The 13,902-nt window shown below is 42.6% G+C and overlaps 1 protein-coding gene across 3 annotated transcripts in view; it reads left to right on the forward strand.

Moving 5' to 3' along the window:
• rela (v-rel avian reticuloendotheliosis viral oncogene homolog A) overlaps window positions 1-13,902 on the forward strand; it is a 285,280-nt gene that overhangs the window by 5,787 nt on the left and 265,591 nt on the right. For all 3 annotated transcript variants that reach the window (XM_083789064.1, XM_083789065.1, XM_083789066.1), the window contains exons 2-10: window positions 1,428-1,463; window positions 4,468-4,604; window positions 6,086-6,231; window positions 9,357-9,448; window positions 10,146-10,280; window positions 10,446-10,550; window positions 11,708-11,923; window positions 12,866-12,946; window positions 13,611-13,697. In XM_083789064.1, the coding sequence (XP_083645190.1) occupies window positions 1,428-1,463; window positions 4,468-4,604; window positions 6,086-6,231; window positions 9,357-9,448; window positions 10,146-10,280; window positions 10,446-10,550; window positions 11,708-11,923; window positions 12,866-12,946; window positions 13,611-13,697 (1,035 nt within the window). The remainder of the gene's footprint in view (window positions 1-1,427; window positions 1,464-4,467; window positions 4,605-6,085; window positions 6,232-9,356; window positions 9,449-10,145; window positions 10,281-10,445; window positions 10,551-11,707; window positions 11,924-12,865; window positions 12,947-13,610; window positions 13,698-13,902) is intronic.

Here is a 13,902-nt window from a genome sequence, read left to right on the forward strand (position 1 = left end):
CCGCAGTGAAATTTGTTCTCCACATTATTCTGACCCATGCATATCTTGGATCGTCCGCCTGGCCGGGAATCATTTTGTAGTTGATCTGACCTCCCCCAATCGAACCCTTGCTCTTCCTGGCCAGCATGGGAGTGTCCCTTATGAGTGAGACGCTGAACTCCATCTGCACCCTGGCTGGGAGGGGAGGATGGGTTAACAAACTTTAACCACTTCAACCCAGCCTCCATGGTCTATTCTGGGGGTAACATTTTGATTGACATTTTTATGTCACAGTATGCAGATTGCAGAATGGGTTCATGTCAAACGGAAGCACAAAGTCACTACAAAAAGTGTTACTTGTTGGCTGACACCATGATTAAGCATTACACTTGTTTACAACAGGGTCCACCATTTTCAATTCATCAGAACATTTTTGAGACATTTACCAACCGCCCATAGGTGCTCTTTGGAGAGCGGTTTTGAAGGAGTCAAGGGATTCACATGTCTTAATGGCTGTTGGAATAGCCTTCCACATTTTAGTGGCATAGGAGCGAAATTAATTTAGTCCCTTGTTTTAGCCGAATCTGGGTTGCACATCATGGTTTGTTGAACTCCCTAAATTCACCAGAACTAACTGAATTCACCAGAAATAGCAGATCTACTAGCTCTGAGGCTGAGCTTGTACATCAGCTATTTTTGCGATTTGTTGTGGACGGGGGAAAAAAGAGGACCAAGTCAGTGTAGTTGCAACTCGAGTCCGTTTCACCAAGACTAGAGGCTTCAACACAAGTGGTTAAATGCAGACTCAGTGAATTCCTGAAGTTGAAACTAGTTGGACCTCTTTGTAGCTGTTGTAGCTTTTGCAGCAGCTACATAATGTTTGTATGTCGCTGGCTTACAAAGAAAAATAATGGTTGCCTGTAGCTTTGTAGCTGCCTGCTATTGTGCAATTCAGTTGACAAATCAGTTGAAGAAACTAGAGTTGTCCTGATACAATTTTTTTCAGACCGAGTACGAGTACAATACTTAATTTTTTGTACTTGCCAATACCGAGTACCGATATGAGTACTTTACATTTTTTAGTTGAGTAACCACTTATACCCCCTTTTTCTCATGGATGCAAATTAATCTCCAAACTACACTTGTCATTGATGCTTGTAGATCAGCTGTTTTTGGCGATTTGCTGCAGTGTTGGGTCAGACTTTCTCCCGTTGCATTCGTTCAGCCAAGTGTGAATTGGACGTTTTGGTACTCGGGTCAAAGTATTGGGGCCGGTTCCGAGTAAGAGTATACTTGAGGGTGGTATCGGCCCGAGTACCTGATACCAGTATCGGAACAACTCTAGAAGAAACATTATTTATTTTATGCTTCTACTAATGTCACTTCTGCAATACTTATGTGATTGTATTTGTTTACATTCTCTCTCTCTCTTTCTCTCTTGTCCATAGGTCTGTTTGGATGGGGCTTGCCCCCGTTAAACCATGGTAAGGAGCACTTATATCCCAAGCTATTAGGTCTTTTATTTGATTTTATTATTTGATTTTAAGTAGATTGTGCATAAGTGAAATTCTGTATTCAAGGTATAGACGTGAGACACACAATGCCAGAACTGAGGATGTAGCCTGGGCACTAAAGAATAATTTGTTATGATTAACATTGATCAAAATAACAATTCTTCCACATTCTCTAATTGTAAGGTCGCGAATACAAGCGGCCGAAATTAGTTTTCTTTGACGGGTGGCTGGCATCTCCCTTAGAGGTAGGGTGAGAAGTTCAGTCACACGAAAGTAGCCTCGATACCCAGGCTTTCATTTCGTCTGCGCGAAAGATGAAAGCCTGGAAAAAGCCGTGGGCTGAACCAGTCTAAAAGTGGGAGTCAACCCTTCTGCGTAGGCGTCGCTCTAAATGATGTGACGTAGCGCTGCACTAGGGGGGAGAGGAGGGGCCGGGGGTGACGGACAGATCGATGAGATCCAATCAGGGTGCGCGCTTTTCTGAGACGCGACCCTCCCATCTAGGCCAGAAATGTCTCTGCTTAGGTCAGGCTACACGAGAGAGACTCGGAGTAGAGTCGCTGCTTCTTCGCCTGGAAACCGAGCCAGTTTAGGTGGTTCGGGCATTCTGGTTAGGATGCCTCTCCCTAGGGAGGATCCTCGAGGCACGTCCCACTGGGAGGAGACCCCGGTGGCAGACGAAGGCGCAGTTGGAGGAAACGCATTGACTCACTGGCCTTGGAACGTCTCGGAATCCCCCAGGAGGAAGTCACTAATGTTGCTCTGGAGAGGGAAGAATGACGCTCTCTAGTGGAGCTGTTGCCCCTGCGACCCAACTACAGATAAGCGTTTGAAGATGGATGGATGGATGGTGCACTGTCAGAGTTTCATAATCGCTCCCATGTTAGGCCACGGTCTAGACGTTGAGAAACAGTGTCCTTAAATCTCTTTAACTGGACAGGAAGCTCTGGTAGCCTGGACAAAACGTAGGCCCGCACTTCCTGTAGGCCTACTTACTTACTTACGGTTTATAAACTTTAGTTGTTCTTTTCCTTTCCTGCCTTTATCTCCTCGTGACACGGAGATAAAACTGTGAATGAGGTTAATACTCAAACAGACCGGACAGTCCTTGTGTGAGTTGTGGTTATGTGTGTGCTGAGACTGCTGACTGGCAGAGACTCCAGCGATATCATTCACAGTGTGAGAGAGAGAGATGGATTGGAATCTTGCAAACGTGTTGATAACAGATTCTGTTCTGTGCAAACAATGTGCTTAGGTCTGCTGTGAATCTGGTATCTTCAAACAAATGTCAAAGGTTCCTGTTTTTACACTTCGTGTATAAAATGCTGTGACCATAATTGATCATATAATCGTCAAATTCATATGATGGGTTCCTGTTTACTGTAACACAAGAAACAATCTCATTTTCAGGATAATCGCAATGATACATCCTTATTAACCCAATCAGGACAGGGACCCATTTTGGTGTTTTAAGCATTATTTAAAATTGTAGCTATTGAACGACACAGAGTGCCGCGCTACGAGCTTGTAGATCTGCTAATCTTCTAAAATCGTGAAAATGTGGCGCAAATCTTTGAATATATATTTTCAGAGCGAACGTTTGTAACTCGAATCTTTGCTTCTGTGTCCCTGGAACAACATATTTTCAGATGGGGGTCGGCGGCCAATTTCATATGATTTTTGGGGTCCTTGACATGAAATAGTTTGAGAATCACTGACATAGATACACAGGTTTTTCAGAAAACTGTCATGATTTAGAAGACATTTGTAGTGAACAATCTGGTCTCAGTCTTAACCCATTCTGACCTGAGATCAGATTCTAACGCACAGAAGAATGGTGGTTCTTTAACGCATTTTGACCTGAGATCAGATTCTAAAAATGTCTTAAATCCTGACAGTTTAAAAAAATAGCAGACCTACAAGCTCGTAGCGCGCCACTCGGTGGCGCGCTATGAGCTTGTAGATCTGCTATTTTTCAATAGCTAAAGCATAACGTGATGCAAACACCAAAAGGGGTTCACGCCCCAAAATAGGTTTTAAGTAGCATGTGGTGGGTCAAACTAGGGGGTTTTCATGATTCTGAAGCATTTGGTTTGCCCGAAAAACACTCCTTGTGCTAAAAACAGCTATAGCCGTCATCACAAATGTGATGAGGTCATCATCACATTATTGGAAAAGTGTCAAGGAGTGTTTTTCATGCGAAACAAATGCTTGCAATGGATTCAGAATCATGAAAAGCCCATATTTTGACCCGTCACATCATGCTACTTAAAAGGCTTGCCTGCATACTGTATCTAGTTGTTAATGGTACCCTAGCCTGAGCTAACGTGTTAGGTTTCTGGTCTAGAGGGGCGGGTCGCGGCTGAGATTTGCGCACGCCCTGATTGGATCTCATCGATCTGTCCGTCACCCCCGGCCCCTCCTCTCCCCCTAGTGCAGCGCTACGTCACATCATTTGGAGCGACGCCCACCCGGAAGGGTTGACTCCCACTTTTAGACCAGAGCGGCCAATGCGTTCCTCCAGGCTTTCCATTTTTGCACCAACAAAAATGAAAGCCTGGTACCGAGGCTAATGGTACCCCAACTTTCGGCAGCTGTCACAAAGGTTCCCAAGGCCTTGGAACAAGTTCAGAGGTGATGGTAGACACCTTTTTATCTCGCTAACTTTCCTTAACTAAATGAATAATGGGTGTGTTGTAGTAAGATGCCCAGAGCCAGAGCCATATTATTCATTGATTAGCTCGCGGCCTGCGTCGTGCCATTTAGTAGTTCTTATCGTCATCAGAACAGAATAATCAGCAAATATAACCACTTGCAAAAAAAATAAGGCAATCTACATGCTCACAATGCATTACACCGTGGTGCGTGAAACGTTGTGAGCTTGTAGATCAGCTTTCTTTTTGTCCAAAAGGTGCCGTTTATACGGGGTTTCAGCCCCTGCCTCTCTAAACTTGCTCTCTGCATGTCCCTGCAGGTAACCCGTTCATAGAGATCATTGAGCAGCCCAAGGCCCGGGGCATGAGGTTCAGGTACAAGTGTGAGGGTCGCTCGGCCGGAAGCATCCCTGGAGAGAAGAGCAACGACACCACCAAGACCCACCCTGCCATCAAGGTGGGTGGAAAAGAAATGCTAAATTAATTAACTCATCAGTTTTTAATCCAGTGGTTTTCAACCTTTTTCACATCAAGGCCCGTTTGATGACGTTTAGCCTCTCGGACCCAAAACGTAGAATATTTTGTTATCGTTGGATACGATTTTGTCCACATTTCCATGCTGTATTGATGTTGGCACCATTAGGAGAGATATCAGGCAAACATTGATCAAAATAACAATTATTCTACATTCTCTAATTGTGTAGACTTCTTGTAAATTAAGTAATGCAGATGTTTAACAATAATGGAACTCTTGAGAGTGTTAAATGAAACCAAATGGACCCGTAGAGTTGAAGAGTTAAAGATCTATAAGGGTCGATTTGGTTACCAACTCTCCTACCATCCTGTCATTTAGCTGGGGACCACCTGGCTGGAACCCCCTCAAGGACCAGGTGAAAACCGCTCGTTTAATCCATTATGTGAAATAATTTTATAGCAGGTGAAAAGGTCAAACTAAATACTTTTTTTTTTAAATGTGAAAATAGACAATCTACTAGCGATGTAGCTGTGCTGTGCTCAAGTGGACGACAACAAAATATTCTTTAGGTTTGGGTCGTTTTTGGTGGTACGTTGCTCAAACTCTGTTATAATGCATTTGACTGCACACATATTGTGCCTGATGATATGGGAGAGCCTTCTGTTATTTCTTTTCATAGGCCTTTTTATGTCTCTTGGCTGCTGGTAACAACTCAATTTCCTCCTGCAGAAGCAAAGTGCAATAAAGTGCAATCATAAATCTGGAAATTCACTGGTGACTTCATTGTATTGGTCTACTCTACTTACTACATTATGGACAAATCTTTGGTTACCTTGTTGACATACTTGCCAGCCAATGACAATATATTAGAGGATAAGTGGCAGCCAACCGGAGTTCATTTCCCCCATGGTTTGATACAAGGGTTGTGTAATGTTGTTTGTTTTCTGAATCTCGTCATTCAGACATAAAACTGAAGAATATTTTGTTATCGTTGGATAAGATTTGGTCCACAATTCCGTGTTACCAACTCTCCATCATTTAGCTGGGGACCACCTGGAACCCCCTCAAGGACCTCTGGTTGAAAACCACTGTTATACAGCATTGCCAGATGAAAGGCCAATTTTGAGATGACTTAACTTGACGTATTTCCCAGTGGAATTTGATTTGAACAGCTGAAAAGTGGGCATCATGACATCCTCAACAGAATTACAGTTCATGATTGATGGGGTGGACATCGTGATATTATTATTGGTTGCTTCAAGTTTAAATAAGTCACATTTCGTCTTGTTTTGGCATACCACATTAAATTAAATTGGTGGCATAATAATATGTCGGGTGATGTGATCTATTGTCCAGGAAAGTGATCCAACAGGCATTTGTCATCTAATCCCGTCTTAAATGTTGCCAAAGCATGACACTCGCATCATCACACGAGACGTTTTATGATGTCCTCGCCCATGCAGGTCCACAACTACAGCGGTCCCCTGCGTGTCCGCATCTCCCTGGTGACCAAGAACACTCCGCACAAGCCTCACCCCCACGAGCTGGTGGGGAAGGACTGCAAACATGGCTACTATGAAGCTGACCTGCAGGAGAGGAGGATACACAGGTTGGTAGAGACTTGCCGGAGCATGTCTACAGTGAATTGATGATTTATTTTTTTCACCTTTCCAAACTAAATATAGTTAATATAGAGTGCTTTACAGATTATATTGGGAACATCTGAATGTGCAAGTGGTGGAAATAGGTTGAGGACGACTCCTAGAGATCCATCACCGCTCACTTCACCAGCACCCATTCACTTCACCACGACCCAATCAACGGGCCTTACAAACCCCATTGGACCTGCTTCTAGCTAGTGGACCCCATTCGCCCTAATCAGCGAAGCACAAGGATATAAATGGCAATCATGAAGGACATCAAAAACGACAAAACATCAAGACATCAGAAACAATAAAACGTGAAAAATAACAGGGCATCAAAAACAATTACAGTATTAGGAAAAAAAGACTTGACATACAAATGTGTTTTTAAAAGCGTTTAAAATGAAGACACCGACTCTGCTAGCCTATAAGAGCCAAGGGTAGGGAGTTCCAGAGTGAAGGTAGACCGAGCCACAAAGGTCCGGTCCCCTCGAGTGACGAGGCGAGCTGAGGGAGGATCTAGGAGGGCCCTATCCGAGGATCTGAGGTTGAGCACAGGCTTATGGGGTTCCACCAGGTCTGTTATATAACTGGGCGCTAGATCATGTAGGGCTTTAAAAGTAATCAATACAAGCAGGATGGGTCTTATGCAGTGGTGGAAAGTGAGTAGTGACTAAGTACATTTACTTCTTGTACTGTATTTAAGTACAATTATGAGGTGTTTGTACTTTACTTGAGTATACGATACGATACGATACGATACGATACGATACGATACAACTTTATTGTCAGCTTGCACTGAAATTTGTTTTGCGCCCATGACGTCACCGTTCAAGAAACGGACAAGACATAGACAATACAATACATTACAAAATGGTAGACATTACAGGACAGGACAAAAATCACAGAAACAATCAGGAACAAGAACATATCCACTGGTTTAACGATTTTGGTTTAAAAGCAAGACAGATTGATGTACAAAAGAGTTCTTTAGTCTGTTTTTCTTAAATGTAGGGACTCTAAACCGCCTCATGGAGGGGATTTGGAGTGCATATACGTTGGTTAGACATAACAGTCCTACAGTCATTAGTCAGACAAACCTGTGCTGCGGGTTAAAAGTTACCCGTGGCCCCCGCCCCCCCGACATGCATGGACTATAGACCGATTCCGTACCGGTTTCATGGTCGCAGCCTACGTATTTCCTGTAGGCGGACTCGACGTAGCTGCGGGGGTAAAACCCTCACCAGGCGCACCTCTTCCACTACAGTGAACGGCAGAGTGACTGATGTTAGTTTGCCTCAAACTTTACTCCTTTACCTGCTTTTTTACTAACACTAACATTACAAAGATGCCCAGAACATCGAGATGAACCTGTGTAGTTTATGGCTGCTCCAACAGTAGTGGCAACATAACAAATAAAATAAAACGGAATGTCTAATATCCACCACGATGGCTGAGACCAGAGCCATTGAGTAATGGTTGAGACAAAGCAGTGAAGAATCCTGCAAGATACATAATTTCAGTCTTACCCAATACCCAATCTTTCTGTTTTATGAACACAAGGCTGCTGTATTTTATACCTCATACTAAGCATTTAAAGTATGAGGTATAAAGTACAGCAGCCTTGTGTTAATAAAACAGAAATATTTGGTATTGGGTAAGACTGGCGTTATGTATCTTTCACTGCTTTGTCTCAACCATTACTCAATGGCTCTGGCCTCAGCCACCACGGTGGATATTTTGACATTCCGTTTTATTTTATTTTTTATGTTGCCACTACTGTTGGAGCAGCCATAAACTACACAGGTTCATCTCGATGTTCTGGGCATCTTTGTAATGTTAGTGTTAGTAAAAAAGCAGGTAAAGGAGTAAAGTTTGAGGCAAACTAACATCAGTCACTCTGCCGTTCACTGTAGTGGAAGAGGTGCGCCTGGTGAGGGTTTTACTCCCGCAGCTATGTCGAGTCCGCCTACAGGAAATACGTAGGCTGCGACCATGAGACCCGCTACGGAATCGGTCTATACATACCCACCTGGCAGGAGAGATAACAGGCAAAAGTTGATCAAAATAACAAAGTTGCATGAACCTCCCAAACACTTTTTGTGGCGTGGGTCTATGATGGACCCACCCCACACATTAGTGGTGGTCCCCAGGTTGCTCTTAGTTAGGATGGTGGTCCCTGGGTCAAAACCTGTTGAAAACCACTGCTTTAGGGTGATTGAGTGTGAGTGAGTTTATGTGCAGGTGGCATATGGGGCCAGAGGATGCTTGTGTTATCTGAGCTAGTCTCTGTTAGGATAATGTGAAAATGCAAATTAACAGGGTGAATCGTAGGGGTTTATTTAAGTTGTGTATCACAAATGGCCCACAGATCATGATGTGAAAAAAGTATTGCCCAAGCCTACTTGTAAAACGCGGCAGCCATGTTTATTGACAATCGAGATAGTAGAACCTCCCTCTTTTAAAGATATTTTTTTTTGCGGCTTACGCCTTTTATTGATTTTTGAAGGGACAGACAGTAGGCTGACAGGAAACGGGAGAGAGATGGGGGGATGACATGCAGTAAAGGCCGTGTCGGGTCCGGGAGTCGAACCCGCGGCACACTGCGACTGGATTACCAGTCCGGTGCCCAGACCGTTACGCTACGGCCTGGGCCGAACCTCCCTCTTTTATTCATTAAATAGATGCATAGTGCTGCTTTAAGCAAACATATTAGTTTCTGCATCTTTTGCAACATAAACGGAGGTAGGCCTATAGTTCAGCGCTTCTGATCACAATCTAGCATTATTTCAGCTAAGCAGTGGTTCAGTGGACACTAAATACTGACACACACTCCAATGGTTGAGGAAAAAACATCTAAATTGCATTCAGACATATTTATGGCTTATTCTAAGGCAGTGGTTTTCAATCCTTTTTATACCAATGTCCATTATTTATTTAGCATTTGATCCATGGACCACCATCTGATGACATTTGGCCTCTCTGACTCCCGTTGAAAACGACTGTTCTATGGTATATTCATCCACGCCCGCATTGTACCAAAAGCTACGTGGTTTTGCTTGCATCTCACTCTCTCTTTGACTGGTTTCAGTTTTCAGAACCTGGGCATTCAGTGTGTGAAGAAAAAGGATGTGACTGAAGCTATCACTTGTAGACTGCAGACCCACAATAACCCCTTCAACAGTACGTACACACTTAAATGCACGCATGCACGCACACGCGCACACACACACACACACACACACACACACACACACCTTGATTGCATTTTCTGAAACTGAAACTGGGATAGCAATTTTATCCAATCAGGATAGAGAACGCAGTCAGGATACAGATTAAACAAGTGTAATTGTAAGTGATGACACAAATAAATGAGCAGACAAAATTGGAACTGGAACATTATAAATATTAAGCTCATTTTAAATAGCTACTCTCTCCTGATTGACTGAAATTTTGTCACCTACCTGAAAATGTATTTTCTGTTTATTAAAGAGCTGGAGAGACAGGGAGACCCCTGTTACTGAACAAACACTGATGATTGATGACTGAATGATTACTATCAGAATTCGTGATTTAACCTTTGAACAAAAACCTTTTTGTTTTTTACCAAAAAACACTTGCACTACCTTTAAAATCTTTCAGAAGCTTGTATATGAACATTTCACCAAGATGAATAATAGAAGTCCACAAACACAGAACATTAGGAAACCATTCAAAACACAAAACACTGCCCTCGCATGGTTTTGTGCCATTGTATTACCTTACCTTTTGTTTCCCGTCTTAATCTTGTTATTGTGTTAAAAGGAATTCCACTGCGTTTATGATAGGATGCAGTTAGGATGCACCACACCCATTTGTTTTGGCTGTGTTTTGGCTGTAGTTCCCGAGACCAAGGTATGGGAGGAGGAGTTTGACCTGAATTCGGTGCGGCTGTGCTTCCAGGCCTCTGTCACGCTGCCTACTGGGGAGCTGTTTGCCTTGGAGCCCGTGGTGTCTCAACCCATCTACGACAACCGTGAGTGAGAGACCAGCACACAAACAGTACTTTTTTTTTTTACACTTTTCAGATGTGCACACTTCTGTGAGCTTGCATATCTGCAATTGTTTTTAAGTGTTATCATCTTTGCTACTGAATGTGTTGGTGCATATGATTACTATAATAAATGTGTCTTTCTCCCAGGAGCCCCAAACACAGCTGAACTAAAGATCTGCAGGGTCAACCGGAAGGCTGGAAGTTGCAAAGGAGGGGATGAAATCTTCCTGCTGTGTGATAAAGTGCAAAAAGGTAAATTCTTTCTTTATTTAGCCTGGCTTGACTTTACAGAATGTAAATAGAGACAAGATACCTTCTCAAACATCCATAAGAGATTTAGCAGTCAAATGTTAAAACGGGGGAAATATTAAAAGGAATAGGAGAAATATGTCTTCATAGGATAAAGGTGATAACTTTGTATGGATTTGCAGTGCCCCCAAGTGGTCTACAAAGTAACTGGAATAACAAATGGACAACAAACCTGGCATCTTTCTAAATGACATTCTTGGCATCATCCGTTTACAAGTAGACAACATACCTAGCATCTAGCTAAGTAACATAACTAACTTTGGTTAGCTTAACTATCTAAATAAATATAAATAGTGAGGTTGAGTATGCCTGGCTTATGCTCACACAAGAAACCAATGCACTTTCTTTCTGTATTTGAATGCTACCACTTCTTGTTAACGGCACAGCACAAAAAAAAGGAAAATGCAATTGGTTCTGTGCTAGGATTCAAATCCATGCAGCAGTGAAAACAGCTTCATCATATGATATGGTTTAAGTCAAGAGAATAAATTCACAAGCCTCACATGGTCCAACATTAGTCACAGATCCTTGACACTGCCTAAGTGTGCCACACTGACAGTCATCGTCTGACTGCTAGCCTTAAGCCTGATTTCTACGTAACAGTAGTGATATAACAGTGAATAAATTAGGTGTTCAGTCGGAAAATTGGATACGATTTATCTCTGATTTGATCTACAACGAATAATGTTATGTCCTCTTCCGACAAATGTGTCATTGCAACGGCAACACCGGGATTCAAACCCCTGAGTGTGGTTTAGGCAAACATCTACCATACTGTCAATTGAGAATTAGTCTCGCGAGACATGGCCAAAGCATTTCCAGGGGTCCCCAGCCAAAAACGTTGAGAACCCCTGGGTTACAACATAAAATCCAAGCAGCGCAGCCAGGTGCTCTGAGCCTTTGGTTAGACAGCGGTCTGTTATAGAGCGGAGCGGTCTGTTATCCAGAAATAAAACACAGCTGAATTTGGCGACCAAGCCGTCACTTTTTGCATGCGCATACATGCCCTCTATTGTCATTGTATTACAGACAATTCCATTCATATAACTGTCCTCCTCTTCCGTGTCGCCCCACCGCTCTGCTCCTCTCCTCCCTACCAGAGGACATCGAGGTGCGGTTCTTCCAGGACACCTGGGAGGGGAAGGGCACGTTCTCCCAGGCTGACGTCCACCGACAGGTGGCCATCGTGTTCCGCACGCCGCCCTACCGCGACGCCAACCTGAGCGAACCCGTCAGGGTCAAGATGCAGCTTCGCAGACCCTCGGACCGCGAGGTCAGCGAGCCCATGGACTTCCAGTTCCTGCCCTCTGACCCCGGTAGGTAGTGATGAAACGGGATTATTTTATTTCTTCACAGTTTGTACGCAGTGTTGATTTTGACAGCAAATTTTGATTTTTGGTTGCAGTCATAGTCTCTTTGAATGGTTTTCATTTCGTTTTAGTCATATTTTACTAGTCACCTAGTTTTAGTCGACTAAATATAATAATATTTTAGTAGACTTAATCTAAAGTTGATTTAGTCGCCTCAAATGTGTTTAGGCGGGCGTTGATGGCGCCTTAATGACACTTGCTGAAAATAGCCGATCTGCTATTTTCAGTGTAAAATGACTAATTACTACTGGATCTCTTGTCCACTAGTACCTTCCTAACATTTTTGTCTAGTTTTTTATTTGTTGACGAAATTGTCAATATATTTAGTCTCAGTTTTAGTCATCATAGCTTAGTTTTCATTTAGTTTTCGTCAGTGAAAAAAGGTAGTCGACGAACATTTTGTCTGTCATAGTATTAGTCAACAAAATCCTGCCTCGTGGTCACCATAACTTCTCCATAACAAGGACCCCCGTATAGCCGTGGGCTGCGCTGCGGACCCCTATTGCGAATGTGAGATGGCTAATAATACGAAAGAAATACAGAAGATAAAACTTGATTGTTTGAATGTTTGAAAATAATTGAAAACCTGACGATAATAATAAAAAGGCATACCAAGCCTCTTTCCAAATGGCAGACCGCACTTTGTAAAACCACTGGTGTAGTTCAATGTGCTTGAACTAGACTGTCGAGAACCTGTACAAACCTTACGTGTGACGAACAAAACGTATTGGAAAGATGAAATTATGAATTGCTGCCCCCAAATGCTGTTGTTGAGCATTGGGTTTAACTTTCTATATTACATGTAATTTTAATGCCAGAGTTTATAAATCTATATTACATGTCATTCTTATGTCAGTCTTCTCAATTAAAAAAAAATTTGTCAAACAGATGAGTACCGACTCCTGGAGAAGAGGAAACGCACAGGGGACATCTTCCAGAACCTGAAACTGGGCACCATACTGCCTGGAGGTAGGGGTCAACACAATAACAATATTCTATATCGTCAGTAGGGATGGAGCTCGTTACCTTTTATTGATAACGAGCACCTTATCTTCAGGCTTATTGAGTTCTTATCAAGCCCACTATCGAGCATTTTCTATTATGTTGTGGAAAGACGGGAGACGACAAATTCTGAACAGAACAAGTATCTTTTACTATAGGGTCTTCTAAAACAGTACCTTTCTAACAGACGGCAGGCAATTGGACTTTTCACTTTGGGAAAATAATATTGAAGAAACTGTTAACTGGTTATAATGTGTGTACCTACCGTCACTTTCAATGTGAATTTTGTTCACTCGCACTGGTTGGCAGGTATCAATACACTTTTAGAGTGACATGTTTGTGCCAGCATGGGTTGATTAGATATTTTTTTTGATCGCCTCTTGTCTTGATTGTTTTAGTGTGATTGTTTATGGGCCGCTATGCTCTAACAGGCTTGATAAGTCCAAAGCGTATTGATACTGAGTACTCAATAAGCTTTCTGGTTTTTTCGGGTATCGAGCTCCATCCCTAATCCTCAGTCTTTTTCATGAAGCAATTATTAATCCATGTTTCATTTGAGTGTTTGTAGTACTATCGTTCTACATCATGGTGTAAATGATGTAATTTTGTAATGTATTTGTTTTTTTCTCAGTGGGCTTGACACCAGACAGGAGGCCCATAACCACTGCAAGGAGAACAGTCGCAGTTAAGCCTCAAGTAATGATGGGCGTTCAGTCTGGTGAGCCTTTCAGTGACACATTATAGCTTTGCAGCATTCAATGTCTTGTTGAACAATAAACTAAATGAGCATAGCCTCAAATTGTACCTTCTTAAACTAAACTGTGTTGTATATAAGGAACATAACCTAGTCCTACTGTGAAGCTGTTCACAAAGAAATTACCTAACTTTGCTACTACAGCTAAAACATATGTTACTATTCTTTT

This window comes from Protomyctophum parallelum (genome assembly GCF_964188405.1).
Source record: "Protomyctophum parallelum genome assembly, chromosome: 18".
Lineage (NCBI taxonomy): Eukaryota > Metazoa > Chordata > Actinopteri > Myctophiformes > Myctophidae > Protomyctophum > Protomyctophum parallelum.